Below are 27,411 nucleotides of genomic sequence, written 5' to 3'. Positions count from 1 at the left end.
GAGTGTCCCCTTCCTTTACAAAATGTAAACCTCCAGGTTTTTGGAAGTGTTACACGGTAACCTCTCTAACAGCAGCCTCAGTGTAGAGGGGAAACACACACACACACACACACACACACACTCTTCCCTGAGCATTCTCACTGTGGTGAGGAAAAAGTATAATTTGCTGAATGGTGCAAGCAAGCCAGGAAGACAGAAGATGCTACACTTTACTCAGGGAATAGAGGCGGGCAACTGGCCCTGTGACTGCAGCCAACAGCTTTAAGAACACAGTCCTTTTTGCTTCAAGGTGGGGCGGGGGACATTCTCGCCTCTTTCTTCTTTGCAGTTATTATTCAAGAGTCTTCCTCAGTCCCCAGCACCGTCCTCAGAGCTTCAGGCCATACATTGGCAGTGCGCAAAGGGGGCCCCAGGCTGGGGGGTCTGGGGCCAAGGAGGGCGGCTCCCCTGCGCGGAATCCTTCCCTGGCGGCTCCCAAATCCGGCGTTTTCTCTGCCGCCTCTCCCTCGGGGGAGACTCGGAAAGGCTGCAAAAATCTGGGCGCCCGCTCGCTCGCTTGTCAAGAAGCAAACTGTCTTCACATTCTCCAAGAGCAACATCCCTGCCTAGGAAGAGGAAGGAAGAGGCAAAATAAATAAAACCAGTTAATGTTGTAGTTAACTTGCAAATCAAGTAAATCTGTTGGTGCCGTATTTGAGAAATAAACCATCACAGCGTCACAGCAAACACACACTTCTGAACGTCTTCATTTTGATTTAATGGTATATCAGCGTCAACTATCGCTTCCTCTGCTGGTACACACGGCCTGATGCCGCGGGAGGAGGGTGCCCATGTTTATCACCGAGTGAGATGACTAATTACACCTTGTCAATCACCGGCTATGAAGACATAAAACCAGCGCGCACAATGAAGTAGTTGCCTGCAGCGTCAATTAGTTGGCGATTCTGAGGTTATTGCGTGGCCCTGCTTTGGCCGCCTCTAATAACGGGACAGAGCGCCGGGAACCGCGCACTGATCAATCACCCTCCTTCCGCGGCCGCCCCGCTCCCTCCCCTCTCCCCCGCCCGGCCAGGCCTCACTTTCTCCGGGCGGCTTGCGATTCCTCCCTCCGCGGCCCCGGCTCCTTGGCGCCGGCAGCCCCGGGAGCTCCGGGAAGTTTGCGCGCAGCAGCTCCGCAGCCGGCAGCCGGGAGCCCCGCAGCCTTCGGGGAGCGCCGGGGCTGGTGGCCCCTTTGTTGGAGGAGGCGTGGAGTCAGCGCTTTTGTTCTGAGTTAGTCACGGTGGCCGGCTGGAGGCTGCTACCTCATTATGCGCCGGGTCTGCTTGTCTGCGAGGAAGCAGATGGTGGGGAGGTAGGCAGCGGCGAGAGTGGCCAGACCTGAATTCCGTTCACCTGTCACCTCCCACAAAAGGCAGGTTCGGGGGCCTTAGGGATTCGTGGCCCCTTTCGGGGGGAGAGGGAGGTCGAGGGGCCGCCGTTTCCGGCGCCTGCGAGGGTTCCGTACCTGTCGGTGCCCGCTCCCCCCACCCCCTGCCTTTCCCCCCACCCCCTGCCTTTCCCTTGGCTGCGGCTTCTCGCACCGCGTAAATGTCACTCACGTGTCAGGATGTGTGTTTACAGCCTGTTCCTCTCCTTGTTTAGTCTCCGCGGACAGGGCTCAGCGGTTGCGCGACGTCTCCCGCCGCTGGGGGAGATTAGCAAAGTTACCGGCCTCTGGACCCCGGGGCTCGGGCGCCCAGATCCCGCCCCGCGGCAGGAGATGCGTTTGAGCCTCTTACAGATGGAGCGCGTCCCAGCCTTACGCAGAGGGATGAATAGAAAGCGCACCGGGCGGGAATCCTGACTGCCTGGGAATCTGAGGTCGGCCCAGCGTTGGACGTGGGCTGCTGGTCCAAGAGGTGGCGACGGAATCGCGTGCCTATATGTACGGGGGAGTGGAAAGTCTCAGGGTGTGTTTCCACGTTTCTAGAGCCGCCCGCGGCAAGAGTTGCTGAGTACCCCACCCCCCGCCCCCAGATCCTAAGGCAGCCCCTCGAGCTTTCGAAACGTATCGTGTCCAGCCCTCCCGGGAACGGAGTTGCACCAAGGACAAGCACTCTAGCGTCGTTATAAATTTTTTCTACCCCTTGGGCGACCTCCAGATGAACCCTGATGACTCTCAGATTGGATTTTCATTCCCTACTTTCTTTGAAAGAAAGTGCCCCAGATGCGTCAGTAACACATGCCTATGTATTCGTGTAGGCGTCCGCGTGCCTGCGCGCCGGCCGTGTGCAGGCGCCGAAGCACACGTCTGTGCGAACACACGGGCACGCGCGTTTTGGGTTTAATGGTCCTTCCCTCGCGTTGGGGCATCTGTGCACATGCAGCATATACACACATACTTGTAACTTCAAGTTTTTTCAAATATGCAAAACGGCCTCGTAGAAGCACTCGCAGTGATTTCAGTAGAATGGCCTGAGCACGCGAGTGCAGGTTTAACGTTCAATTTACCATTTTGTAATTGCACCCTCCTTCCTCTCTCTGGACACTTATACGCAACGCGCATTTGTAGACCCTAGGTCTATAGTGGTGCTGGCCTTGTTTTTACCAACAGAGATGAACATGTGTATTTGCACACATGGACACAAGTTCATGTGATTGGGCATTACACGTATACATATATTTGTGCACACAGATATTTATGTGTGAAAGTAACCTGCACATGTGAAAAATATGATTTAGTGCCTCAACTCTGTATGCTGTGTGGTAAACCGCAGATCCTGGCTATCCCCTTACCTGACCTGGCAAACAAGTCATTTCAGACTAACACTCCCCTTGTCCCCATTAGACGGAGCCAAACCTGCCTCCGAAGCAGACCCAGATGGAACTCTGACGTGCTTATTCAGTTTTTGTCTACGATCATTTTATTTCCTAAATCCCTCCCCACCAGACACCTGGATATTTCCCTCCAGTCCCCAGGACACTCTAGGGTGAGCCTGAAACCTGGAGGCTGGGGTGGCAGTGGGGATTTACCCGGCACACTAGGTTGTTGGCCTCTGACGAAGTGGTGCAGCCAGACAGATAAGGTGGACTCCACCTTCAGCCAGCCGGGTCTGAGGCATGGTGTGCCCAGTGGGCAGGAATGGGCCTGTGGATTTTAAGAACCTCACTGTTATCAAATGTATTTCGGAGTGAGAAAGTTTTTAATGGAAGAGGAGAAAGAGGGAATGATGAAATAATTTGCTAAGTGCCTACTATGTTCCAGGCATTTTACATCCAGTCTCTTTCGTTCATCACATCCATGTGGAGGAGACCTCGTCTCCCACTATAAAGGTCAGAAACAGGTTAAGTGAGGATAAGTCACTGTCTAAGGTTACAGTGCATGTAAATGGCAGAGCTAGGATTCGAACCCTGGTCTTTCTGAGTTCCTAAAGCCATTCTCGCCCCCACTCTTCCAGGCTGGGGAGGCACCGGGAAGAGCGAGAAGAAGCTACACGCTGAGCTGCAGATTGGGCCCTAGCGGGCTTGCAGCGTGGATATACTGGCTGGCCCCCCTCCCCGGGAGTCACAGCTCTCGCCAGTCTCGCCTCTCAGGCTCAGCCGGGTCCCCAGGAGGCCTGCACGGCCGCCTGCAGCCCACTGTGCGGAGCCCGGGCCGAAGGCGGAGCTCAATGGGAAGCGGCCGAAGGCTCTTGCAACTCTGCCCCAGGCCTGCCTTCCCGGGCCTCCCAGGCGGATGCCTGAGGCCGCAGCTCCAGGCCGAGGGGAGATCGCAGTGAGACCTCCTTGAGCATCCCCTGGCTGCGCCTTCTTAGGATAGAGGGTTTAATTTTCCTTTCTGAAGATATCGCAGGAAGCTGTTCGTATCTTAAAAACTCCAAACCCCGCGCTCTCCCTTCTGCCTGCCTCCCCCTCTTCCCCGCCCTCCAGCCTCGCCCACCAGCTCCCACCATCTCGACTCCACTCTGCTCCTCTTGCCTCTCCCCTCCCTCTCGGGTCTCCCGCCTTCCCGGAGCACGCGCTGCCAAGGCCTGGGGCGCCGAGCGGCCAATGGCGCGGCGGCAGGACGTGATGTCAGGCGCGGCTGTAGAAAAGGCGCGGAGGCTTGCGCTGGCGCGGACTGCAGAGCCGGGGCTGGGCTAGGCGCGCGCTTGAAGAGCATTGCGCGCGGCTAGGGCCGCGGCCGGCGGCTCCTCCTCCCACTCTGCTCCTCCTCTTTTTTTCTCCTCCTCCACCTCCTCCTCCGCCTCCTCCTCCTCCTCTTCCTCCTCCTCTTCAATTCTCCCGGTGGCTCGGCTCAGCTCGCTGGCTTCGGAGAAACCCCTACTCCAGTCGCCGACTCAGCGCCCAAGAGGGTTGCCTTGGGCTGGGGGAGCACCCCAGGGAGGGGTCCAGGCAGCTGGGCCGTCGCGGGCACCTAGCGTCTTCTGGGTGAAACCCGACTGCAGCCGTCGCCGCCTCGGGCAGAGTTTGCGCCCCTGCTTTGCGCCCCGGGCGCCGAAGCCGGGCGGGCGATGCCCGCGGCTTGAAAGCGCCCGCGGCGGGCGCCGACCTCTGCCCCCTTCTCCTGCTCCCCCCTCTTGCCCCGTGCCCTTGTGACCCTGGCTTTGGCGCCGTCGCCCAGGCGCCCCGCAATGTAGCTGCCCCCGAGCCTCGTCGGGAGGCGTCCTGGCCCGCAGGCGCCCGGGGCCCGGAGCCCGGCCTGGGGGCGCAGCCGAGCTCGGGCGGGGCCGGGGCCGCGGTGGCGATGCACCGGGCCCGTTAGCGCCAGGAGCGCCGGGCAGCTGAGGCGGGGGGCAAGCCCTCCCTCGGAGGAGCCGCGCCCCCGGCCCCGCCGGTCCCGCCGCGATGCTGTTCCACAGTCTGTCGGGCCCCGAGGTGCACGGGGTCATCGACGAGATGGACCGCAGGGCCAAGAGCGAGGCTCCCGCCATCAGCTCCGCCATCGACCGCGGCGACACTGAGACGGTAGGCACGCGGCTGTGGGGTCGGGGCTGAGAGCTGGGATGGGGCCGGGCCAGTCAGCGCCTCTGTCCCTGAAGTTTGGGGAGGGTCCTTCGTGCCGCACGGGACTGGATGCTGGGGATCCTCGGTCTGAATGCAAGGCCGGTGGCTCCTGGCTCCGGGGAAACCCGGCTGCTGGGGCGTGAAGGGAAACAAGGTTGAAACCGAAATCTCGGCCCCCGGGAGTGGAGGAGAGCGTTTCTTCCGAAGTGGAAGCGAAGTCCCATCCGCGGCCCGGGGCGGCGGCTCCCTTCTCACCTTGCCGGGCGCCGGGGTCGACAGCCCTGCGCTCTCCTCCACCTCTCGGCTCCGGTTGCTGGCCGCGCCGCGGGCGGCGCCAGGGAAGGGCGAACCAGCCGGGAGCACTGGGGCTCCAGCCGGCTTGGGCCGCTCCCAGCTTCCGACAATCGGGGATCCCCCTCGACCCCCAGCGCAGTTTCAGATGCCGAAGTTCCTGGCCAACATTTGTCGTTGATCGCGTTCCCACAACCCTTGACTGGTCAGACTTAGCCAGGCCAGGGCTCGGAGTTTAGGCTCCGGCCTGGCCCTCGCCGAAGGAGACTCCGTTCAGATCTCTACACCTGGCTCTGCAGGCCCAGCTCCAAATAGCCAGTTCCTTGCCTCGGACCTCCCTGGGGGCTAGACGAGCAGACACTGCCCAAGCAGCAGGCCTAGAAGTGACCTTTAGGAGGCCGCGGAGGTGGAGAGCACGGGAGAAGCTTCTCTGTTCCGGGAGCAGGAGCAGCGGCCTCAGTGGCCTCCGGGCCTCCGAGCCCTTCTTCCTGGGTTAGATCTTCCCTGCTGGTCACTTTGGATAGGGGAGGGTTTGGATCGAACCTGTCCTGCACCCAGAGACATTGAGGGTGTTTCTGCACCCCACTCACCATATTCCAGGACCTAAGCGGACCCCAGCCCTGGAGGCAGAGGAGCCAGAAGTTGCCTGACTTGTCCTGGCCTTACGGGAGCTGGGGCCCAGGAACTCTCCTGTCTCTCCAAAGAGGATTCTGTGTGGAGGGTGATTTAATGGTCACCTTACCCCCCGGGTGGCTCATTTAAGAAGCAGTTTGGGGAAAGCTCTTGGAGGACTTGACTGGAGTAGCTGTCCCGGTTCCTAAACACTGTCCGAGCATTTTGGGGGAAAGGACAGGGAGGACTGGAAGGGAGAGAAGTTAGCAGGAGAGCCTTTTAGGCCGGGAGCCCAGCCTGGGCCAGTGGCCTGTTAGCGCTGTGCAGGCGGGCCTGGGTTCTGAGCTGCCAGGAAATGGAAATGGGCCTTTTGGGGTGGGGGAAGTGCACTGCACGCCCTGGCAGCCCCCTCTGCGTTCTGGGCAACCGAGGCCACAGAGGGAGCTGTGGGTGCCGGTTTCCCGGCGGCGGTGGGGCGCTGACTGACGCAGGCGCTGCCGTCTTCCGCCTCCCTCCCTTCGCAGACCATGCCGTCCATCAGCAGTGACCGTGCTGCGCTGTGCGCTGGCTGCGGGGGCAAGATCTCGGACCGCTACTACCTGCTGGCAGTGGACAAGCAGTGGCATATGCGCTGCCTCAAGTGCTGCGAGTGCAAGCTCAACTTGGAGTCGGAGCTCACCTGTTTCAGCAAGGACGGCAGCATCTACTGCAAGGAAGACTACTACAGGTAGCCCCCACCCAGCTGCCCCTCAGGACCCCTCCCCCCACTCTCAGGCACAATCTTACAGTTTGGCCCTCTCCTTTCCCCTTAGTCCCAGGAGAGGGTTCACTGCTCAGGGCTGCCCCCGCCCCAACTTCTCCAAGCCAGAACCAACCGGGTGATAGCCTTTTAAAGCAGCAATTTGGGGAGCCCTTGGAAAGGTCTACAAAGTATGGGAACCAGAAAAAAGCAGAAGCTGCCCTCCCTCTTGGAGCTTACACCATAAAAAAGCTTGGTTTGGGATTCTTGCTCCTCTCTTTGAAGTTTCTTGAGTTAATCTGAGGTTGTAGAAACAGGTACCCCCAAACCTAGGCAGCCCAAGCCAGTGTGAAACTGTTGGAAGGAGAGCTGTGGGAGTAGGTGCATTTCCGGGTCTTTTGAGAAAATGGGAGTGAAAGCTGGCCAAGATCAAAGAACCAGAATCATTAGCAGACTCCGAGTTCCCTGTTTCTCCTTCTTCCCAGTTTTGGGCTTAGGGTCTATGTATATTCTCTCTGCCTCTGTCTCTGCTGCTGTATCTCTCTCTTTCCCTGTCTCTGTGTTTCCTCCAAATTACAAGTCAGTGGGATTCCCAGATGCTGGTTTGGAGGATGAGTAAAGGTTGAGGAAGGGGTAGGTGGTAAGTTTCTCCCTCCGTCTCTAGGGAAGGGCTTTCCTAGGGCTTGCGGAGACTTTGGGTGAAGTAGAAGCCTTCGTAGGCCAGAGTGTGTTAAGAGAAACTATTTTAGGACAGGACCAGGCCTGGGTCAAAATCTAGTTCCTTCTCCCCCCATCCTCCAAATAAAGGCCGGGTTGTCCATCTTGAGGGGATTGAGCTCCCCCCCACAGCAGCAGTGGCACCTGGAGGAGGAAAAGGGGGGTACCCAACCGTATGTCCCCACAGCCCCTCCCTCCATGGTCCCTACAGGCGGTTCTCTGTGCAGCGCTGCGCCCGCTGCCACCTGGGCATCTCAGCTTCGGAGATGGTGATGCGCGCTCGGGACTTGGTTTATCACCTCAACTGCTTCACATGCACCACGTGTAACAAGATGCTGACCACAGGCGACCACTTCGGCATGAAAGACAGCCTGGTCTACTGCCGCTTGCACTTCGAGGCGCTGCTGCAGGGCGAGTACCCCGCACACTTCAACCACGCCGACGTGGCAGCGGCGGCGGCTGCAGCTGCAGCGGCCAAGAGCGCAGGGCTGGGCGCAGCAGGGGCCAACCCTCTGGGTCTTCCTTACTACAATGGTGTGGGCACTGTGCAGAAGGGGCGGCCGAGGAAGCGCAAGAGCCCAGGCCCCGGTGCGGATCTGGCGGCCTACAACGCTGGTGAGTGTGCAGCGCACTGAGCGCCCCCCGTCGGGCTGGGGGAAAGTGCGAGGCAGCGACGGCTGGGAGCTGGAGTGAATCTCTGTGTGCTGGGCAAATAGCTAGCCTGACGTACCGGATGGCCTCGCAGAAGGGACATTAGCTCCCTGGGCTTCCCGCCTGCTCGTCCTCGTCCTCGGCTGGAGCGGGAGGAGAGAGTGGAGTCCTCCCTTACTGCCCGGTGCAGGGCCTTGTCGCTGAGAAATTGTTTTTTTGGAGATAGCTTTTTGGTTTGGGCCTTTGCCCCACTTTGCTGGGCAGAAAGTGCAGGGATGGAGAAAGCAAGGCGGCGCCAACACCAAACAGGCTCTGGGTTGGCGCGGCTGACGGCGGGGAGCTAGGGCGGCAGAGGAACAAGGCAGGGCTGCGAGGGTCCTAAGAGAAAGGGTTGGCTGTGGCCAGGGGCATGCAGCCCGACCGTGTGAAATGTCCCAAAGGGCGGCAGGCTTGGGGAACTCAGAAAAGCAAAGGCAGCGGGTTCTTTTGCTCGGCCCAGTCCGCCTTTAAGCCGGTCTCAGTTTTCTCCGGCTCCTTCCTCCGAGTTCCTGGCGCCTGCTGGGGTGAGGGCCGCGACCCTTGGAAGCGGGCGTCCAGGCGGGGACCAGACCCAAGCAGGCCTGGCCTCACGCCGGGGCGGGGTGGGGAGAGGTGGGGGGACTTGGTTCGGATTTCCGGCATCTTTGAACCCCAGGCCATTCCCGGAGTAGCTCTGCCCCCTCCCGTGTCCCTCCCTGCTCAGGACAGCTGCAAAGGTTCTGAGTCCCAGCAACTGAGCCGTCAACATCTGCCCGAAGTCTGCAAGGCCCGGAAAGGTTTATGACTCTCAGGGCTTCCGAACTAGAGTTTATTTGCAATTATTTTCTTTCTTTCGTTTGCAACAGAATCAGATTTGGCGATTTTGTGTTCTTCCTCCTTTTCCCTTTAGTCTAATGCACAAGCGGAAAAACAAAACAAAACAAACAAACAAACAAAAAACCCAAGACCGTGCAGACGGGGCTGCGGCGGGGAAGAAGTCAGTTATTTTCATCTTAAAGAATCTGAGTTAAATGGGGAGGGAAATGAAGGACGGGTGGGGGTGTCCCCTGTTCGCTCCAACGAAATCACGGGTTGGGGATCATGGGGCGTGCGTCTCGGTGTGCACAACTCGGGGGGAAACGCAGCCCCCAGTTTGGTAAATGGTGAAGCAGCAGTAGGCCGGTCGGTGGCGCGGATTTAAGATTTGCTGAAGGCACTACCACAGATGTGGCTCTCTGGAACTTCCGTCCCTCATCTCCTACCACCCCGAAAATAAATCGAGTTCGGACCCACTCCCTCTAAACCAGGCCGATTCTATTTATTAAGTGGGGTCAGCTTCCAGTCAGAAGCACCTCGCAGGGCTCGGCTCCCGGGCACCTGGTAGCTGGGGAGCGGTATTGTTTTCCTGGGCACGCAGGTTTAGAATTGTGTGAAAAGAGAGTAGAAGGTACAGAGATTTATTTGTGCTTTTTGCTGCTCAGCCGTTTCCCCCAGCGAGATGGGCTGGAGGCTGAATTTCAAGCCTTGTTGAACCTCTACAAGAGACACCCCCCACTCAGCCATCTTACTTTCTCTTGGGCTCCCCTCTCTGTTTTTCTCCTTTCTGCTCTCTGTCCTTTCTATATCTTTCACTGTGTCCCTGTTTGTTTCCCTGCCCTCCTCTCCGGCCTGGGCCGGGGCTCCTAGTCCTGGGAGAAATGTCGTTCGATGCACCGGTGGTGGCTGTGCGGCCGGCTCCTTCGGGGTTCCCGGGACTAGGTCGGGGGAAGAGAGCATCTCCCCTGCCTTGCGGGGCCCAGCCCGGCCTTCCCAGGTCTGGCGTCCGCCCTTCCCTTCCCTCCCCTCCGGCACTGGCAGGAGAGATATGGCTGTTGTGTGGGCCGATGGGCAGCTAGGGCTGGAAAGTGGGGACCCTGGAGGGTGCGATCGCGGACGGGGTGTGCGGGCGCTGGTCGTGTGCGTGTGCGTGCAGGGTTCCAACCGTGGGGGCATGAGCTTGTTTGTGGCAGTGTCCCACATCCAAGGGCCCAGCCACGCCGACCCGTTGCAAAGCCTCTTGCTCTAGGGACAGTCCCTCCCAGGCGCGGCGGCACCTTCCAGAAGGGCGGGCGAGCTGGGGGCCGAATGGGGAGGGGCGCCGTCGGGGTGCCGAGAGCCCGGCTTAGGGCAAAGCCGCGGGTCGGAAAGTCCTTCCGGGGCGGGGCCGCAGCGGCCTCTTCCCGCAGCCCCTCGGCCCCGGCCCTGGGGGAACGAAAACCTCCTGCCACCCCTGCGGGGCTGCCGGCGGGCTGGGGGCGCGGGAACAGAGGCGGGAGCAGGCGAGGGGCCCCGACCGCGCTCTTTGCGCCGGGGTTTGCGCGCCGCGGCCGCGGGAGTCCCGCGCGGACCTGCCGGACGCCCGGCCTCCCCCAGCCCCAGCTTTTTGTGTGTGTGTGCCTGGCGGCGTAATTACTGATTTGATTCCAATCCATTATTTAGACAATTGAACCTACAATCTCGTCTTTAGTAAAATGAGGCGAAGTCAGATTTGATTACAGGTTCAGTCCCAGCGACAAGAGCTCGAAACCCGATGGGTTAATAACAGATCACGAGTAAATTATTCATGATTTTACGAGCTCTTTAGCTCCATTGAATCGGCCTAATTGAGAGGAAAAAAAAAAAAGGAGAGAGAAAGCCCGGGTCCTCCCCCTCCTCTAGGCCCCTCGCTCCTCCCCGGATCCGATCCTGGGGAATCTTGACCCGGCCCGGGCACTGGGGGCGGGAGTGAGGGGGTTCGGGGCGCCGGCCAAACCTGGGCCCCACGGCTGCCTCCCCCGCCGCCGCCCCCTGCCCTCGCCTCTGGCCAACCTCGGTCTCACTACCTAGGGACGGCTCCTTTCCTTTTTTCTCCATTCCCCTTCTTTCCTCTTTTCACCAACTCCCCCACCAGTCACGGCTTCGGAAAAGGCCTCCCCCGCAGGGACAGGGTCTCCTGGAGCCCCGGGATTCAGCTCGGCCACCGGACCCTCGCCACAGGCTGCCCCTGTTTCCGGGACTCGCTTTCCCCTCGGCTCTCACTGTCTGTTTCTTGCTGTCTTTGTAGCTGTCTCTCTCTGGTTTCCCCGCTCCTTCGCTTTCTTTTGCTCTGCCTCTCCTCTCTTTTTCCTGGCTCTGTCCATCTTCCCTCCCTACTCCCTCTCTCTTTCTCTCCCTCCATTCTGCCTTTCAGTGTCTGTCTTCTTCTCTCCTTTCTCTGCCCTTTCTGTCCCCCTCCCCCGCACCACTTCCCCCACCTAGGCGGCACTCAGGGCAGGTCCCTTGGGTCCGAGGGGGCGTCGGGATCCCCACGGAGCTCATTAACAGCAGCCAAGCCCAGGCGGGGGCTGGGTGGAGGGATGGGCCCAAAGATCCCCCGTGGGGAGGCCTGCCCCACCCCCAGTGGAGCTGGGAACTGGGGGAAAGAAAAGGGTTGCTCACCTCCGCGGGTTCCAAGCAGTTCTGGTGGATCAGGTTCAGAGGCATCCTCTGATCCCCTTTAAATTGCAGGATTCCGGCTCTTCACTCCGGGCGCGCTCTCTGTGGGAGTGCAGCCCCGGGGGTGAGGGGACCTGAGGGCGGGTGGAAAGAGGCCCTTAGAAGGTGTAGCCCCTAGCTAACAGCTCCAAAGTCCTGGGCAAGACCAGTGTCTTGCAAATTCTCTCTGCAAGGGGCTATTCCTCACCTGGGCAGGGGAAAGGGGAGGTCACCAGCAGAGTAAAAGTTCTTTGGAGGTAGTGTGGCCAGATAAAATGCAGGACCCCTAGTTAAATTTGAATTTTGGGTAAATAACAAATACATTTTTTAGTGTAAGTGTCCTGAGCAATATTTACCTTTTGGATAAATAACGAATAAATTTGAAATTTGTAGTATAAATGTCCCGTGTAATATTTGAAATTCAGATAAATGACAGTGTTTTAGTATAGCTATGTCACCCGTAGTATTTGAATTTTAGGTAAACAACAAGTACATTTTTAGTATAGGTATGTCCCGTGTAATATTTAGGGCACGCTTATACTAAAAAAAAAATCATTGATTATTTATCTGAAATTTGTATTTAACTGGGCAACCTGTATTTTCATTTACTAAATCTAGAACTCTGTTATAGATACATGATAAGGGCACAAGGTATCTTCTCAATTCCCCACTTCAGGCGGACTGCATGTGAGCCTCTTATGAGTCTTACCCCAAGGCAAGACCATAAGTTTGGGTGCCCACGTCTCCAGAGGTTAGGAGGGGATCTTGGGAGGGGTCCTGCCTGACCTCATCAGCTTCCAGGTGGCTGAGCAATTTTTTGAGGCCCACGTTTTCACCCATATTCCCCAACCCCAACGCCAGCTAGGTATTGGCAGCCTGGCCCCCGTGAGGCCCCTTGTGGGTAGGGACAGGCTCCCTCCTCCCTTTGTGGTGTAGTGGAAGAAAATGAGGAGGACTCCAGTGCTGAATCCAGGCTCAACAGTTTCAGATCACTCTTACAGGTGGTGTGGCTGTGGGCAAGTGGCTTCATTTCCATTAGCTTTAGTTTCCGAAGCTCTAAAATGGGAAGAGTCATAGCCACCTCTCCGAGTGGTAATAATGTACAGTGACATTTGTAAAGCCAAACGCATACCATAGGTGTCTACTGCATGTTTATTTCTTCCTTGGACTTCCTTCCCCTTCCACTCTGCCACTGTCTGTGGACTGCAGCAGGTCTCTGAACTTCCCCGAGCCTAATTTGCTCCATTTGTTCCACGGGGAAACAACCGTCTCACAGGGTAATGATGAGGATTAAACTGCAAAATGCAATTTCCAACCTTTGGCCCAGTGTTGGGGCTGCAGGGGTCCTTCAGTACTTTTGGGTGTGTTGAAATGAAAGTGAGTCTCTTTCTCAGTAGTTTTTAGTGCCAGTCCCAGATGCGGTAGGGGGAGATGGCAGAGAGCACTCATCCTTAGGAGTGCCTTGGGAAACAGGAGGAGTGCAGGCCCAGAGACCTTGTCCTGCTGTGTCCGAAGTCAAGAGACTTCCCTTGCTGAGCCTCGGTTTCAGCATCTGTAAAAAGGGGAAAATAATACCTGGTGCTCCTTGGATTGTTTCCCAATGAAAATGTGCCTGGAAAGCCTTTTAACACATCATCTGGAGTCCAATCAGCCATCAACAAGTTGTAGCTGTTGTGGTTGTTACTGCTGCTGCTGCTACTACTGTTTTTATTATCATAACATAATGCTCAGAATGATTTTGGGATTCTCCCAGAGCTGGGATTCAGTGCAGCAGTTCCTAGCAGAGTGATCCTGGGCAATTGCTCTCTCTGAGACTCAGTGTCTCCATCTATAAAGTGGGGATAATGTCCCCAGTTCGTTGTGGCTCAGACGTGCGTGCGGCAGGGTTAAGGATAGAAGAGTTTGGCAGCAGGTGGGGAGAGTGTGGATTTGGCATGGGGGTGGGTGGGTCAGGAAGTTCACCTCCGCTCACGGCCGCCGCCGGCTGTGTGTCTCCTCCCTAGCGCTGAGCTGCAACGAAAACGATGCAGAGCACCTGGACCGCGACCAGCCCTACCCGAGCAGCCAGAAGACCAAGCGCATGCGCACATCCTTCAAGCACCACCAGCTTCGGACCATGAAGTCTTACTTTGCCATTAACCACAACCCCGACGCCAAGGACTTGAAGCAGCTCGCGCAAAAGACTGGCCTCACCAAGCGGGTCCTCCAGGTCAGCCGGGGCCGGGGTGGGGGTGGGGGGAACCATCGGGGACTGGGGTGGAACCCTGCACCTCCCACAGTGGGCCTTGGAAAGCTTCCACCCTGTGTCTGCTTCTCTGTTTATCTTTCTCATTCTCTTTCTTCACCTCTCCCTATCTGTATTTCAGGTTTTTTTCCTTACTTTGTCTTTTCTCTTTTTCAGTTTTTGCCTCTGTTTTTCTGTTTGTGTATCCCTCCATCCTCTTTGTCTCCATATTTGGTCTCTTCTCTTTCTTGTAAACAATTCTTAGTTTCTGTTTATTATTCAAGTGACACTCATTTTACACATGTTCATGTCATAAGAGGTTCAAACATGGCAGATAAATCTAGAGGCCGCCTACCCCTTCCCAGGACGTCCACCCAAGGTGACTGTCGTTAGCGCCTGCTTCTTGCTTCTCATCCACTCTAGTTTCTCTTCTCTTGCTGTCTGCCTCTGTCTCCCTTCCCGCTCTCTCTTCCTTCAGGCATCTCTCTAGATTTATCTTCTGCCTCCCAGACTCTCCTGGAAGCAAGGTTTGGTGGTGGGAGTGTGTGTGGGCAGATTCCCTGGGTGGGCAGGTAGGGGCAGAGCTCACCTGGCTGGGTCTGCCCAGAGGACATGGTGGGGTGGCAGAGTGGCTGGGTGCCTGTGAAACAGCAGAACACTTACATGTGAGGGTGCTTTCTTAACAGAGGAGATCCAGAACTTTCACCCGATTTCCATAGAGATGTTAAGAACCCTAGTCTGGGGGCGCAGGGGGAGGTCCCAGGCTCCTGCATGACCCAAAGTTGTGACAGAGCCTTGGTCCACAACTCAAACTGTCAGCTCCTCCTTTTACTCATTTTAGGGTCTTAGGCAAGTCACTTAACTTTTTGGAGCCTCAGTTTCCTCATACATGAAATGGATACAATAAATTATGCCTCGGGGTTATCCGAGGAGCCACTGAAATGACATGACTATGGCGTGACCTGACACGTGCTCAGTGGATAGTGGCCAATAATGGCATTAACTAGGTTCATTAGCTGGCATGAATTCATTAGTATAAGCAATTATTCTGGTAGCTGGACCTCAGTTTCCCCATTCGTACAAAGAGAAGGCAAGACGGTGCCTCCCTTTATAGCAAGTTTAAGCAAAGCAAGTTTAACCAATTTATTCTTCAGAACGTGTGGTTATAGTGACAGCGACACACATTTTGAGGGAAGGAAACTGAGGGATGAAGTGACCGGACAGTCTCAACAGGAGGGGAGGTGGTGGGGATTCGAGTCCAGGCCAGTCTGACCCACCCTGAGGGATGAAGTGACCGGACAGTCTCAACAGGAGGGGAGGTGGTGGGGATTCGAGTCCAGGCCAGTCTGACCCACCCTCCAACCCCAGGTCTCCGGGACTGAGGGCTGGGAGGTGACATAGAGGGGATGATGGAGACGGAGGGCTGCGCAGCGGCCCTATGAAAGTTCTTGCGAGTTTGTCAGAAATTACAAAAAAAAAGAAAAAAAAAGTCTTTCATCGGGCGGGTTGAGGCTGTGTCACGGCGCAACCGCAGCTGCAGCTGCCGCGGGAGCTGGGAGTTGGGGACTCTAGGCTGCCAAGGCGCCCCCTGGGTAGCGCTGCCCAAGGGGAGCGGGCGAGGGGCTGCGGGGCGAGGGAGGACTGCGTGACGTAGCCGTGGTAGGGCGCGCTGGCCAATGGGACGCCGATGCGCCTCTCTGGGCCCGCCCCTCCCTCGGGTCCGTTTTGCAGGCAGCTTCGAGTCCCACTGGCCTGGGCTCCTGGTGGCGTGAAGGACAAGGCTACACCCGCTGGGGTAGCAGGTCCCGCTCGCGTTTCCTTCGTTCTTTGCCTTCTTGGGGTTAGGTCAAGGACCCTCTGCGGCGTCCCCTCCCTTCAGCCGTGGGTGAGTTCGGACTGAGGACTTGGGGTTGGGCGGCCTTTTCTCTGGTTAGTAGGACCCTTCCTCCCTCACCAACCCAGATCCTCTGTGGCAGGGATGTCCAATCTTTTGGCTTCCCTGGGCCACATTAGAAGAAGAACTGTTTTGGGCCACACGTAAAATACACTAACGTGAACAATAGTTGTTGAGCTAAAAAATAATAATAATAATGTTTTAAAAAAAGTTTATCAATTTGTGTTAGGTCACATTCAAAGCCCTCCAGGGCATAGATAAGCTTGATCTATGGAGTGGGGTTGGGGGAGGGAGGGCAGTTCTATGAATTAATGCTTGAGCTGGCAACAGAACTGGGTTCAGGAAGACCAGGGCTGGGTTCACTGGCTGTGTGTCTTGGACAAATTAGTTAGCCTCTCTGAGCCATAGATTTCTCATCTGTAGAAAAGGCACCATTAGGGCACAAACCTCTCTCAGTTATCCAGATTAAATGAAATGAAGAGTAAGTACCTATAGTTGAATCGGAATCTCCAGTGAAGAGCCAGTCTCTGTTGACCTTGGGGAGGTGGGAGGCTTGGTCACCTGGCTTAGGAACAAATCAGATTTCCAGGAGAGTTACCTCTTGTTATTTAATCTGACGAAATACGTATTGGCACCAGGCCCTGGGGACACAGAGATGAACAAACCACAGTCCTGGCCCTGAGGAAATTCACCTGTTAGCTATAGAGACAGACCCATGTATAGTGTCCTCATGGTGTGATCAGTTGGGGCACATACTGAGGGACCCCAGAGGAGGGACCAGCCGCTCTGTGTGCCAGGCATCATGATCCCTCTTCCCCACCATCCAGATGAGAACATGGAGGCCCAAATGATCTCCACTTGCCCCAAATCACACTTTGCTAGTTACCTGCAGAGCTAGTTCCAAATCCAGGCCTGTCTGATCAACGGACATAGTTCTTTCTTCTTTGAGCCAATCTGGCAATGACTGTCTGAGTGTGAGTATCATTTAGGATCTGTATGTTGGGGGCAGGCATACCTGTAGCACTGTTCTCCCTTTTTCCCAGACCACATTTGTACGAATTCCAAATATTCCCTACTGTACATGATGATACAGCAGTTTACAAAGCATTATCTTTCCAGCCACTTAGCTACCTTACCTTAATATTTTTTCTGCCCATTTTACAGATGAGAAGCTTAAGACCTAGTAAGATGAGGTGATTTGCTGCTGGCTACAGGAGCCAGGCATTGGGAGTGTGGGGCTCGATCCCAGGTGCCCTGACTGCCGATGGGGAATCTGGGGGACATGGGATGGGAGCAGTTTTAGGTGAGGCAATTTGTGATATGGCTTTGAAAGGTAACAGACTGGTTTGAATTCTCTCTGACTTACCAGCAGTGAGATTTCGATGCTTTAACCTCTCCTCTCTGAGCCTGATTCCTTATCTGTGAGATGGGGATGAGAATGCTGTCTTACTGGTGGTTGCATGGAGGAAATGAGATGACATGCAGTATAATTTACAAAGTATACAGTCAGGACGCAGCCATGCTCATCTCATGCCCTCATTTACCCAGCATTGTTCAGTCTGCAACCCTTTTTGCACACATCTTAAAAATGCGATTATCTTCATTTTGCAGATGATGAAACTGAGGTTCTGAGAGTCTAGGACCCTGGCCCTGAGTCTCACAGCTTGTAAGTGATGAAGCCAGGAGTCAAGTGCAGATCGGTCAGATTCCAAAGCTCTTTCCAATGTTGCACCTGTAGGGATTGTGACTTTTCTCCCCTTGGATCTGGCTGCGGAATGCAGCAGTACAACAGGAGAGGAGGGAAGGCATAGGTCACAGATGCCATGTCGTGGTAGGAAAGCAGAAACCTCTAGTAAAGCGCTGATCACGTAAAAGGGGCTCACATTTGTCCTCAGCAGCAGCATGACAACTATAATACTCTATCAGTGGGCAAGGTGACTAGGAGACAGCAGGGCCCCTTGGAAAGAGGTCTGTTAAGACTTTTAGCTTTACAAATGCATGGAGATCGTTTCTCAGCACATAGGAGTTGCTTTTCTTCCTTCCTGTGGAAGCACCAGGGAGGCAGAATATTAAGATGCCCTAAGCTTGGGGAAACAGGTGATGAGCTGATTGATTTGGGTGGGTAAAGGTCTCCATAGGGGTTCCCTGGTGTGACTTTGGAAAAAAATACATTTTAACCACCAACAGTTTAAAAACTATCTTTCAGGCTGGGCGAGGTGGCTCACTCCTGTAATCCCAGCACTTTGGGAGGCTGAGGTGGGCAGATCAGTTGAGGCCAGGGATTCAAACCAGCCTGGCCAACATGGAGAAACCCCTGTCTCTACTACAAATCCGAAAAATTACCTGGGCATGGTGGTGCGCTCCTGTAGTCCCAGCTACTCAGGAGGCTGAGGCAGGAGAGTCGCTTGAACCTGGGAGGTGGAGGTTGCAGTGAGCTGAGATCGTATCACTGCACTCCAGCCTGGACAACAGAGCAAAACTCTCTCCAAAATAAATAAATAACTAGCATCTTTCAGGTGACTAGTTAGTTGTTAGTAACCTGTGTGAGAGTTTACGAGCTGAGAACTCTAGCTTTCCTCTGGCCACTCACCTGGTTGGCAGACACACTGACCTACCATGTGCCAGGGAGGGCTGGAGGCACTGAGGATTCAGTGCGGAACAAGACAGTGAACAAGCCCCCAAGGGACGTCCAGCCAGAGGGCATGTGGAGCAAGATGTGGGATAAACACTTGACATCGTGCTAAGATTAATCTCTGTATTTTTTTAAAATGATTCTAAGATCAAATTGATTAGGGAAAGGCTCAAGGTTGACTATGTCCTTCTCTTGGAGACCAGAGCATGTTAGCATTAATACAGGCATTGAGAAATCTGAAAGAGACTCAATTTAGTCTAATCTAACATTTCCCAAATTTTATTTGGCCATAGAATTCTTATTTAACTCTTGAAATAAAATGGAAGATGTGCTAGGTAGGAAAAATACAAGGGTACAATGAGAGCATATAACACAGAGGCCTGACCTGCTGAAGGAGGTAGTCAGAGAAGTCTTCCCTGAGGAGGAGGTGCGCTTTATACCAGGGCAGGTCACTTCGTTTCTTTGAACCTCCATTTCCCCACTTGTAAAGTGGTCTTTGTCCTGCCTGTCCACCACCCAGGGCAGTGATGAGTGTCCTGGATGGTCTAAGCTGTGTGGAGTTTCACAGGCAATTTGGCCTGAACCTCTCATTTCAGAGGAGAGGAACTTGAGTCACGGAGGTGGTGTGACTCTCCCGAGAACCACAGCAAAGTGGTTAGAACCCTGGGGCTGGAAACAAGGGTTTCTGATTTCCAGTTCGGTGCTTATTACTTTTGGTTCTTTAAAGAAAACTTCTTTAAAAGTTTACAAAATACTAGAACTGCTGTACTGACAGTTTAGAAAAATAGAAAAAAAACCCAAAAACTTACCCTTCTAAGAGCACAGGAGCCCAATAACTAAAGTGTGTTATTTAGCGGTTAAGTAGTGGTTAAGGGCATGGAACCAGTCTGTTGAAATTCATATCTCAATTCTGCCTCTTACTGGCTGTGCAGTAAGAGGCACATAGTCTCTGTACCTGCAAATTGGCAGCAATACTCACATCTACCGCATAGGGTTATTATAAGGAGCAAATGAGTTAATGTGTAAAATGCTTGGGACTTATAAAATGCCTGGCACTGGATGGTGTGGTGGCTCCCGCCTGTAATCCCAGCACTTTGGGAGACAGAGGTGGGCGGATCACTTGAGCCCAGGAGTTTCAGACCAGCATGGGCAACATAGTGAGACTCTGTCGCTACAAAAAAATACAAGAAGTAGCCAGGCATGGTGGCATGTTCCTGTAGTCCCAGCTACTCAGGAGGCTGAGGTGGGAGGTGGAAGCCGCAGTGGGCTCTAATCACACCATACTGCACTCCAGCCTGGTCAACAGAGCGAGATCCTGTCTCAAAAAAAGAAAAGAAAATAGGCTGGGTGCGGTGGCTCCCACCTATAATCCCAGCACTTTGAGAGATTGAGGCAGGCGGATCACCTGAGGTCAGGAGTTTGAGACCAGCATGGCCAACATGGTGAAACCCCATCTCTACTAAAAATACAAAAATTAATTGAGCCTGATGGCGAGTGCCTGTAATCCCAGCTACTCAGGAGGCTGAGGCAGGAGAATCGCTTGAACCCGGGAGGTGGAGATTGCAGTGAGCCAGATCGTGCCATTGCACTCTGGCTGGGGCAACAGAGATAGACTCTATCGCCAAAAAAAAAAAAAAGGGAAAAAGACGATGCCTGGTGCTTCATGGGGAACACTGTTCGTTGTTATTATTTTCTTTGTGAAGGTACAATACCAGAGAACATAATTTCTTTATCCTTTTTTTTTCACCTACCAGCCATCACATTTCCCCTGTGGCGTTGTGGAGTGGCTGTGTCATGACTCCCACTTACCACATCTGAGTGGACACTTTGCATGCAGCCAGTAGTTTGATGTTATAAACAATGCCATGATGGGCATGAAGCTTTCATCTTTTGGGTGATTTCCTTAGCATCCCAGGTGGGGATTTGCTGGGGGCAAAATGGGTTTCCCACTGGCCCTTCTGGCTTTCTTGATGAAAGAATTCTGGAGAAGGAGGTGTGGGAGGCAGAACACAGCTTGTAGGGCCAGTGAGTGCCTGGGAAGGGGGCAAGAAGCAACAGAGGGGGCTTCTTCATCCACCCAGGACTTACTGGAGGTCTGCTGGGCACCAGGCTGGGGCAGCCCTCGCCTGCTGTTAGTTGTGTCCTGATGATTCTCTGTCTGAACTTGGCCTTGTCGTCCCAGACACACAGTGCAGGGAATGGGAGGCAGCACTTGAAGCGAGAGGGCTGTCAGTTTCAGGAGATGGGTGGGTGGGGCAGATCACCACCTTGTTGCTGGCAGCTGCCCAAGAATCCCAGCCTGTCAGAACCCCGAGAGCCATAGAGATCATGAGATGTGGTCTAACCCTTGTGCTGTAAAAGTGAGGAAACTGAGGCAGGTCCAGAGGTGAGGGACAACCTGAGGTCATGTGGCAGTCCCGGGACTGGAAGCTGTTCTTTCCACTGCACCATCGTTGCTTCTCTGCTTATTCATTCATTTATTCACTCATTCATAGACTTGCTACCTCCCTCAGGTAGCAAGACCTTTTTAGGGCAAAAGGATTCCAGTCTCAGGTTGCCTCTGTGTGACCTCTGGCAAGTGACTTCACCACTCTGACCCTCTCTAATTTTTAAATCTATACAGTGGGGCCAGGTGTGGTGGCTCACGCCTATAATCCCAGGACTTTGGGAGGCTGAGGTGGGCGGATCGCCTGAGGTCAGGAGTTTGAGACTAGCATGGCCAACATGGTGAAACTCTGTCTCTACTAAAAATACAAAAAATTATCTGGGTATGGTGGCGGGTGCCTGTAATCCCAGCTATTCGGTAGGCTGAAGCAGGAGAATCGCTTGAACTCAGGAGGTAGAGGTTGCCGTGAGTCGATACCATGCCACTGCACTCCAGCTTGGGGGTGACAGAGCAAGACTTTGTCTCAAAAAAGAAAATAAAAATTAGCCAGGTATGGTGGTATGCACCTGTAATCCCAGCTACTCAGGACACTGAGGCAGGAGAATCCCTTGAACCCAGGAGACGGAGGTTGCAATGAGCCGAGATCTCGCCTCTGTACTCCAGCCTGGGCGACGGGGCCAGACTCTGTCTCAAAATAAATGAATAAATAATAAATAAATAAAACTATAAAATGAGAATAACAATAATCGAACCTGCCTACTTGGCTTTTCATGAGAATAACCTGTGACAGTGCTTGCTGGAAGGTGGCGTGGGGCCTGGCACATAGTAAAAGGTGCATACATGCCAGCCATTCCTATGAATACGTATTACTGATTCTGAAGCTCTGCCACGTCCCAGGGGACATGAAGATAGCATAGACAGGGTCCCTGCGCCCATCAACCTCTCAGGAGTGGACTTTCTGAAATACTTGGGAGAGAATTCTAGTGATGCATGCCTTAAGGTGAAGAGCAAACCCCACACAACCCCAGCGCAGCCTGGCTTAAATGAAGTTGTTGAATTTCCATCCACCGGATTCCCAGCGCCTCAGTTCCGGAAAGCAGAGCAGGCAGTTGTGGACGATGGTGTCATTGTTTACAAGCTCACTGTTAGGGGCAACAGCCTGAGAAATAGCAAACAGCCGGCAGCTAGCCGGGTCCAGCCCTGCCCGAGGTCTTGGAGCCCTGGACCGATGAGCAAATGAGCACCCAGCAAGGCACCCTCCACCCCTGTCCCAGGCTCCCCGCTCCAGCTACCGCGTGGAGACTCAGATGCACAGAGCACGGGCTGCTCACGGGTCGCACGCACACAGGCCAAGACAGTGGCAAGGCGGCGGCACCAAGGCTCCGGCCTTCTCTGCCCTGATCTGCATGGCTTTGGGGAAGTCACTTCCTCTCTCTCAGGGCCTCTGGGGGCTTTCTCCATCCATTTTCTTCATCAGCTATTCCTCAGGCTACCAGGACACAGTCTCGCCCCTGCAGATTTCTGCTGGCCGGGAAAGGGAAATACCCTCCCCGACCCCAGGGAGGGCATGTCAGGGTGGCCAGAGAAGTACTGTGCTTATTTGCCAGCCCCTAGAAGGAAGGGACAGCAGGCTTTCATTGGACAGAGAGCCAGAGAAAGCGTGCTGCCTTCCTGGGAAGATCCAGCGCTGGGGAGGGAGCTTGGTTTCTTCACTTCACACGGTCTGGATCTCCCACTTTACTCCAAGACTCTCGTGGCTGTGCTTTTAATTGAGCCCAAATTGTGTCAGACCACCAGAAAGGGGGGTTTGAGGCCCCTGCAGCCAGGGTGGTCCCGAGGGGTGGGTGGGGCCAGGAGCCAGCCTTCCCCCTCCTGCAGGAGACACTGGGAAGACAGGCAGATGCAGGACATCTGGAAATCCGCAACTGGACACCCCAGAATCTGCAGAGTGCCCCGAGGCCCTTTGTTTTATGGGGAGGCTTCTGGCGGGTGTTTTCCTCACGCAAAGGGAAGTGAAGGGGCCCTGCCTTGAAGGCCTTTTTCCTTGGAAGGTTCAACCCCGCCCTCCCCCAACAGTGGCCTGGCTTTCCTAAGCCCCTCCCAAAGTACTGCGTGGACCTCTGGGTACAGCGGGTCTCAATATGTTTGTGCTGTTATACGGTCGGTTGTAGTTGAGGGCCGGCTGTGTAGATGAATTTCTTTCTTTCTTTTTTTTTTTTTTTTGAGACGGTCTCCCTGGAGTGCAGTGGTGGGATCTCGGCTCACTGCAACCTCAGCCTCCTGGGTTCAAGCTAATTCTCAGCCTCCTGAGTAGCTGGGGTTACAGGAACGCACCATGAAGCCCAGCTAATTTTTTATAGTTTTAGTAGAGATGGGGTTTCACCATGTTGGCCAGGCTGGTCTCGAACTCCTGACCTCAAGTGATCCACCTGCCTCAGCCTCTCAAAGTGCTGAGATTATAGGTGTGAGCCACTGTGCCTGGCCTTAGATGAATTTCTGTGTGTCTTCCTGAATGCATACAGGCATGTGTGCAAAGGTATGGGTGTTGACATGTGTGTGTCTGTGCCCCCCAAAAAATGAAAGTAAGCCCATGTTCTCTCACTGACATTCTTTTCACACCGAGCTCAGCCGCAGCTCTGTGCCCTGCCGCACGTCCCTCATAAGCTGATGTGGGATGCAGCAGGTCGGGAGGGAGACTGTGGGTTTCAACTTACCTGGACTCACTTTGATCTGGCTGCTGTTCCCACTCTGCCCAGCTCCACCCACCTCCACCCTGAGACCTGATACCCAGTGGCCCAGGGTACCTGGTGGCTTCTCCAACCGATGATGGGGAATAGGATCCGTGCCTCTCACTTCCTCTTCGTGACTCATTATTATTGCCTGATTCTCATGTGCTCTTTATCCCATTCCCAGACTTACTGACCATGAAACATTTAAAAAATTTTACCAACAAGAACTTGTGGGGTTTATTGTCTGCTGAAAGGCAACTGCCAAAAAAGGGAATGTCTCAAACAACCATTCAGAAAAGGATCAAGATTTGTCTAGTGTGTGTGTTTGGTGTGGAAATGCAACATGAGCCACACATTTCATTTTAAATTTTAAATGTTCTGGTAGCCCTCCTTGAAGAAGAGATGAGTAAAATTCATTTTAATAATGTATTTTGTTTAACCCAGGATAGCCAAACTATTATCATTTCGACATGTAATCAATATAAAAACTATTGAGATATTCAACCTGCCTTTTTCATACTCAGCCTTCAGATAGGTTGTGTGTTTTCACCTGCAGACTGGTGGCATTTAGTCTAGTGCCATTTTAAGTGCTCAGTGACCATATGTGACTCCCAAATTCGGGAGTACAGCTCAGCTCCGGAACCTCCTATCAGAAAGAGAAGCCCAGCCATAGCCCAGTAAAGAAAGTGAAATTTTTGCTTTATTTTATTAAGAGCAAAATATTGGATGGGTGCAGTGGCTCATACCTGTAATCCCAAAACCCTTTAGGAGGCTGAGGCAGGAGGATCACTTGAAGCCTGGAGTTTGAGACCAGCCTGGGCAACATTGCAAGACCCCGTCTCTACAAAAAATAAAAAGCAGGGACCGGTGGTGCTCACCTGTAGCCCCAGCTACCCAGGAGGCAGAGGCAGGAGGACTGCTTGAGCCCAGGAGTTTGAAGCTGCAGTGAGCTGAGATTGTGCCACTGCACTTCAGCCTGGGGGACAGAGCCAGACCCTGTCTCCAAAAAAAAAAATGAAAAAATAAAATACTGCCAACCTGACTTTTTTGGATCCTCTTGGCAAAACGCAGATTAGTGTCCCCAGAGGCAGCAGAGCTCCGAGTGAAGCAGTCGGCGGGATGCCCCGCCTGCCTCCTGCTAACCAGCCCTTCCCTGTCATCCCCCGCAGGTCTGGTTCCAGAATGCCAGAGCCAAGTTCAGGCGCAACCTCTTACGGCAGGAAAACACGGGCGTGGACAAGTCGGCGGACGCGGCGCTGCAGACAGGGACACCCTCGGGCCCAGCCTCGGAGCTCTCCAACGCCTCGCTCAGCCCCTCCAGCACGCCCACCACCCTGACAGACTTGACTAGCCCCACCCTGCCAACTGTGACGTCCGTCTTAACTTCTGTGCCTGGCAACCTGGAGGGCCACGAGCCCCACAGCCCCTCACAAACGACTCTTACCAACCTTTTCTAATGACTCGCATCCCCCAACCCCACAATTTCTTTAAAAAAGAAATTATCTTTAGTTGAATTCCAAGTGTATTTTAAAATAGAGGCTTTGAGCAACTAACTAACCACATTTTAGGATCTCGCCCGGAAACAGAGGAAAAAAAAAAAGTGTGCACCCGGCTAACACAGCGATGTGGACCGAGGAACAACTTGGAAGAATTACCTGCAACACAACATTTGTGTCACTGTACAGTTTTGTGGACTGAGCGAGGAAAAACAACGAATAATTTAAGTTGGCTAGAGCTTCTGTATTTTCAAAGACTGCCACGTGCCTTAGGAATACTGTTTTATCTCCATACTTCGGATGACTTGTTCATTTTTCTCTCCCTCTTTTTCTCTGTATATTTATGACCAGAGCAAAAATGTAAAAAACAAAAAACAACAAAAAAAAGTTTGTTACTTTGAATAGTCCTAAAAAGAAAAAAAGAAAAAAAAAAGGAAAAATCAAACCCCCTCCAACGGTCGCTTTGTTGTTTTAGAATTTTAAGGTGGAAGTCTGTTCGAATATCAGAATTTGTAAAATCTAACCAGTAATAAAACCACTTATCAAAACTACTTGGTGCTGCTGCCATTTGGTTGGATGTGAAATTCACAGGGCCTAAGAGTTTTACTGAGGTGCAGAGATAAATTCTAGGTCTTCACGTATTCATCAGATATTCCTGGGGCCCCTGTCTTGTGCCAGGCTTTGGACAATTAGGGAGGTCCAGAGACAAAGACCCAGTTCCTGCTCTCAAGGAATTCAGAGTGGTGACACATGGTAGACAAAAGATATCTTAACAGGGTGTGATAAGTGCTCAAGCGGAGGATGTGCAAACAAAGTCCCTTTCCATCCGCCCCCCCACCTTCCTTCCCTGGTATAAACCGCACCTCCTCCTTAGGGAAGCCTTCCCTGACTACCTCCTTTAGCAGATCAAGTCTCTGTGTTATATGCTCTCATTGTACCCTTGTATTTTTTTTCCTTCCTTCCTTCCTTCCATCCTTCCTTTCCTCCTTTCCTTCTTTCTTTCAGCACACTCTGCCAGATGCTTGCCATGCAGAAGTCAGAGGCCCTTTTCTGCTCCTGGCTGGGCTGGAAGGCAAGTCAGGCGATCAGGGAGGCCTCCTGAAAAACCTGCAGCTTCTCCCTATTAGGAGGGAACGCAGTTACCAAAAGCCAGCTTAACCTCCATTTTCCTAATGACACAAAATTAAAAAATCTCCAGAGAGGGCAAAAGCAATGAATTCCATTCCTTTCCTGATGTTTCAGGGAACCTGAGAAGCCCAGAGGAAAGACACACCCAGAGAGGGTGGAGGGTCGCAGCCAGGCAGAATGAGGTTGGAATTTCTACTATCGAGCAGGGTGAGCTGAAGGAAGTCATTTCCTTCTTTAGGCGTCAGTTTCCTCAGCTATGAGATGCAGATAATGAAGGACCCTCTGCATGGCAGTTGTAGTGGGGGCAAGGTAAGATGTGCTGAAGGGCCGAGCATAGGCCTGGCTTAGAGTAGGGCTTGATGCATTGCACTTTATGACAGGCAGGTGATGTGAGGACTCGGCAGGTGGAGAGCAGGAATGTGTGTATCCAGCCAGCCATCCTCTGGCATTGCTGAATGACCAAGCAGGTGTGGTGTCTGTCCCCTGGACATATGACATCCCTCCTTTCTCACTCTGAGCCCTGCTTCGGAGTACTCTGCTACCAGCTTTGTTGGATGTCAGCAGTTACCCGCCCAAATGCCCCCAAATGTCCCACCAACTTGATCATCTAGATTGAAAATCATGGCCACCTCGAAGAGGAAACAGCCAGGCAAGATTGGGCAGAGGAACCATCCAGCCCAGGACTGAGGTCTTTCCTCCTCCCTCTGCCCTCCTTGTTGGGACAGAGTGGAGGGAGGGAGTGGAGCAGGAAAGGGCTGAGTGTGCTTCAAGCCCAGACTGACTTTCTGAAATGTTTCTTAAAAACCCTGAGGACGTTGCACACACACACACATGCACATGCACACATACTTGCACATGCACACATGCACACAGACACACGTCCCACTATTGTTATTACTATAATGTCTGGCAAACAGTAGACGCCCAATAACATTTTTGTAGACTTTTATATTGCAATATACAGTGACACACATCTGTAACAAACAGCCTGATTAATGTCTTTCAAATGAACACACACCCATTTAACTAGCACCCAAATCAAGGTGTCACTTTCAGCACCCAGAAGTCTCCCCTAGGCCCCCTTCCTTCAACCCCTCCCAAGATAGCTCCTATTTTAAAAAATCTGTTTTTGATTGATACATTTTTTGCTGAATGAATTCAGGAGAATAATAAGACTTGCCAACTTACAGCTAGTGGTGGAAGAGCCAGGATTTGAGCCAGGTCTGTGCCGCCAGATCCCAGGCTCTTACCCTCCAGCAGACACACGTTCATAGTCACACATTCAAGCAAGGGGGATAAGAACCTCAACTTTTCCACCTGCCAAATGGGGCCATGGAGTCTGTCTTCCATTGATGACTCTGCAAGGGAATGCAAGCAGAGGGCCTGGACTGCAGACAGACACCCAGACACCATGGC

At 53.7% G+C, this 27,411-nt stretch overlaps 1 protein-coding gene across 1 annotated transcript; it reads left to right on the top strand.

The window, feature by feature from the left end:
• The first annotated feature begins 4,208 nt into the window (after nt 1-4,208).
• On the top strand, nt 4,209-25,418 carry LHX2 (LIM homeobox 2). Its single transcript, XM_012458165.2, has 5 exons — nt 4,209-4,947; nt 6,414-6,616; nt 7,557-7,960; nt 13,510-13,715; nt 24,541-25,418. Exons 1-5 carry the CDS (start codon nt 4,828-4,830, stop codon nt 24,826-24,828), a joined length of 1,221 nt encoding a protein of 406 aa, XP_012313588.1. The 5' UTR covers nt 4,209-4,827; the 3' UTR covers nt 24,829-25,418.
• Nucleotides 25,419-27,411: the final 1,993 nt, after the last annotated feature.

Source organism: Aotus nancymaae, unplaced genomic scaffold (genome assembly GCF_030222135.1).
Source record: "Aotus nancymaae isolate 86718 unplaced genomic scaffold, 86718_ANA_hifiasm-v0.15.2.pri h1tg000003l, whole genome shotgun sequence".
NCBI classification, from domain to species: Eukaryota; Metazoa; Chordata; class Mammalia; order Primates; family Aotidae; genus Aotus; species Aotus nancymaae.
The sequence above is the reverse complement of the archived record's forward strand: the minus strand, read 5'-3'. Positions and strand labels throughout refer to the sequence as shown.